Source organism: Geospiza fortis, unplaced genomic scaffold, assembly GCF_000277835.1.
Source record: "Geospiza fortis unplaced genomic scaffold, GeoFor_1.0 scaffold203, whole genome shotgun sequence".
In the NCBI taxonomy this organism is placed as follows: Eukaryota; Metazoa; Chordata; class Aves; order Passeriformes; family Thraupidae; genus Geospiza; species Geospiza fortis.
Genome location: NW_005054385.1, coordinates 2109214 through 2112682, shown reverse-complemented (window position 1 = coordinate 2112682; position 3469 = coordinate 2109214). Strand labels below are relative to the sequence as shown.

Here is a 3469-nt window from a genome sequence, read left to right as displayed (position 1 = left end):
TCTGCACATAAAACAAGCAGTCAGGCGATTCAGTGATGGATCTGCATGAAAGCGTTGTGATGGTACACACAGAATGTAATCTGCTACATCTCTGACAGAAGCAACAACCCCAGTCAATACTTCAAACGATTTTTTATTTTGCATCTCTGCTTACTATTCTGCATTCAGCACAGCTTGTACATAGGGGTTGGATATCTTTTTTTTATCATGGGACTCTTTGCTCCTCTATTTATAGTGATGCACTAATGTTGAATCAGAAATGTCCTGCTGCACTGTCTTGTTAATATAAAACATATCTTCAGCCTCAGTCTTCAAGTGGAAATTCAGTATTCTTCACAAATTCTTCAGCAATTCTGTTTACAAAGTAAATCCTACGTCTCTCAGAATCAAAACTTGTTCATTCAAAATAAGCTCTGTCCTTCTCTGAGCCGCAGTCTCCTCCCACAGCCTTCTGCAATAACACCAAATAATTTCCATTCCTCATTTCAGACATCCAAATGTCACTTTTTGACTTTCACCATCTATGGGATTACTATCAGCTGTGTCTGGTATAAAAGCAAGGATGTGTCACTTAAGCTAAAGCTCAAGTAGTATTTCTTGCTGGTTGGATTGCAGCCTTTAATGATAACTTAAATAAGACCTTAGTCCCGTAGATCTTCGACCTTACACCACCACTTCTAATGGGACCAGGAGCAGGGCTTCAGATATTGGAGACGACAAGGCAGAATTTAAATTCCCTGCTCTCTTTCAACTTTGTTTAGTTAAGCAGGCACTAAGTCTATAAATTAATAAAAGCTCAAGACTTTTTGACCTTTAGGACCTTTTTTTAAAATTAGTTCCTACCTTTTTTTTACACCAGAATGTAAAAGACTTACATCTGTCTGTTTAGGACAGAAAATTTTAACACAGGATAGATAAACATCCTCTTGTAGTTCAGTATTGCTCAAATTTTATACATCATGCACCACTTTCAGTACATCATTCTTCGTTAGGAGACAATCTAACAAAATCACTGTAAATGAGCAACCACGCTAATCTAGTCTTTAATCAAACACCTACATTTTACCTGCAAGAATCTGCTGTGCATTTGTAATAGATTCAATTTCCAACATTGCCTATCTTTTTGCAACTTGAACATTTAATAATGCCATCACTTCTTTCCCAAAGGAGAAGCTCTATGGAAATGTGGGACTTTACTCATGTATCAAGTTTTCGTCCTATGTCAATCAGTTTATCTTCATTAAAATGCCACTACCTCTGAGTAAAATAACAGCATGTGACACCAACACTGGACCAGTCTGAGGAGAGGAATTGTGTAATGCTTTTTTGGAACAGCACAAGAAATTTAACCACTGAGAACATAACTGAATAAACTGGAATTTGGACAGCACTCTGAGAACCATCACTGTCTATGCAAAAAGTAAAACACTTGGAGGTTCTGAGGGTTGATTTAGGCAGTGGGTGTAATCCAGGTGCAATCCCACTTTGTCCCCAAAATGAGATACTAGACATGGACCAATCCTGGTTTTGAAACTATATAAATGTGGAAATGTTGTGCTGCCTCCATTCTTAAAAGGTTTAACTCTAAACAGTAATAACTGCTGACCTTGTTTAGCTTCTGAGGACCTGGCAAAAACAGTTGAAAGCAACTCGGATTTTTTAGTGGATCTGTTGAAATATCTCTCCCAGATAACACACACTTAACATGGAAAAATTCTGCTTAGGTTTGTCTTCCATTGTCCCAAATTGCAAGTTTGAGACTTGAGCAAGTTGCAGAGGCAGGCAGGTAAAAACCAGGTCTACATAAAGCAGTGATAGGTTATAAACTGAGGAAGACAGAATAAGTACATTTAACACACAATTTGGGTTGAGTGGCATCAGGCATCCTGCCTTTCTCATATTTAGCAGTGCAGAGTTTGTTCTAAACCAGATGGAGTTTTGCAAGGGAATTGCCATGAGGGATGTTACATGACAGGACTACTGCAAAGTAACATCTCAGAGATGCACTCATGCAAGAAATGGCTCCTAAAGAAGAATTTGCTTTGCTTTAACACAATTATCATCCTTCCAAATTTCTAATGTTTAGTAGGGTTTTACTTAGTAAAACTGTGTATTTAACTTTGTCTGTTTTTTTACCTGGCAAGAAGATCTGCAGGCTTTTACCAGTTGCAAGATTTAGCAGTCTTCAATCAGATTTCAGGATGTTCAAGCTAAACTCATGGGTTTTAGCTCTTGCAGTACCTGCCACAAGGACTGCATATAGGCAGTTTTTAGCCCTTTCACTGTTTGTCTGTACTCTGTTGACCAGGCAGTCCAAGGGCACAGATGGAGAACTTGCTCTTGCCTTGTCTCCTCCTGGGATGGCACCACTAAAGAAGAAGCTGGAAGAGTGAGAGCTGTCTGTGCTCAGGTCCAGAGGAAGCTGACAAGTCTGCTCAAGAAACAGACTGAAGACCTGTAGCTAACAGATATTCTCCACATGGGATAATCACTCAGCAGAAGTCAGTTGTTTAACATGCTCTTTATTCAATAATGTTGATCTGTTTATGCCAATTCTATGTGCTTTGGCAGGAGATGAGAAAAATTATGGACACAGTGCATGAGAACTTTCACTGGGAAAATGGAAAAAAAACATTTTATGGTGGATTAAAGTTTTATCAGTTTCATGGTTAAGGTTGTACTGATACTTCTTGTGTCCACAGACTGCTCTGATTTATAGGCAACAATTTATAGAAGCAAAAACCTCTCTCCCGATACTGATAACCTGTCTCCTTTGCCTGTCCAGGTCCAACAGTACCCATCTGACAAGGTGAAGGAAACACAAAACTCTCCAACTCTAGGCTACACTGGCTGAGACCTCTTTTTTATGGTTCATCGAGGGAACATGGCCCAGTTCATGTCCTCCCTGACCCATGCACACAGCAAGGTCACTGCATGCTCTCTCCCATGACACAACTGTACCCATAATGGACCTTGCAAACCATTTTGCCTGTGGCTGCAGTACACTTTCTCAGGTGCTGGTCCTTAGTTGGTGCTTAGTTTCTGAATCCCCTTCAGGTGTATGTGGCTTCCATACCTACTGACTTATGTGCCAGCAGGACCCTGATGCAATGCAACACAAACCCCCGCTGTACCCTCACTGAGCCAGGCCTGAAGGACACCCCCAAAATGCCACTACCCTTTACTCCCGCCCAGTGTCCTACCTGGCATCAGCTGCGCTGCTGCCTCGGGGGTGGTGGTGGGCGCTGCCTGGGACTGCTGCTGGCTGGAGCTGACCTCAGGGTCGGCGCCCACCGAGGGTGAGCCGGTCAGCTCACCACCCGGGGCCAGCTGTGGGATGGACGGCAGGGTCTCCTCAGAAGCCACCGGCGGCTCCTCCTGACCAGGCAGCTGCAGGGCTGAGAGGGGGATGCTGATGGGTTTCCCAGCGGTGGTGATGGCATTGGAGCTGGTGGCTGGCACCTGCAGG

At 42.7% G+C, this 3469-nt stretch overlaps 1 protein-coding gene across 1 annotated transcript in view; it reads right to left on the bottom strand.

Annotated features, from left to right (window-relative positions):
- Nucleotides 1–3469, bottom strand: part of KIAA1958 (KIAA1958 ortholog) — a 68504-nt gene that overhangs the window by 17585 nt on the left and 47450 nt on the right. The window contains exon 4 of the mRNA XM_031060562.1: nucleotides 3204–3462. Within this exon, the coding sequence (XP_030916422.1) occupies nucleotides 3204–3462 (259 nt within the window). The remainder of the gene's footprint in view (nucleotides 1–3203; nucleotides 3463–3469) is intronic.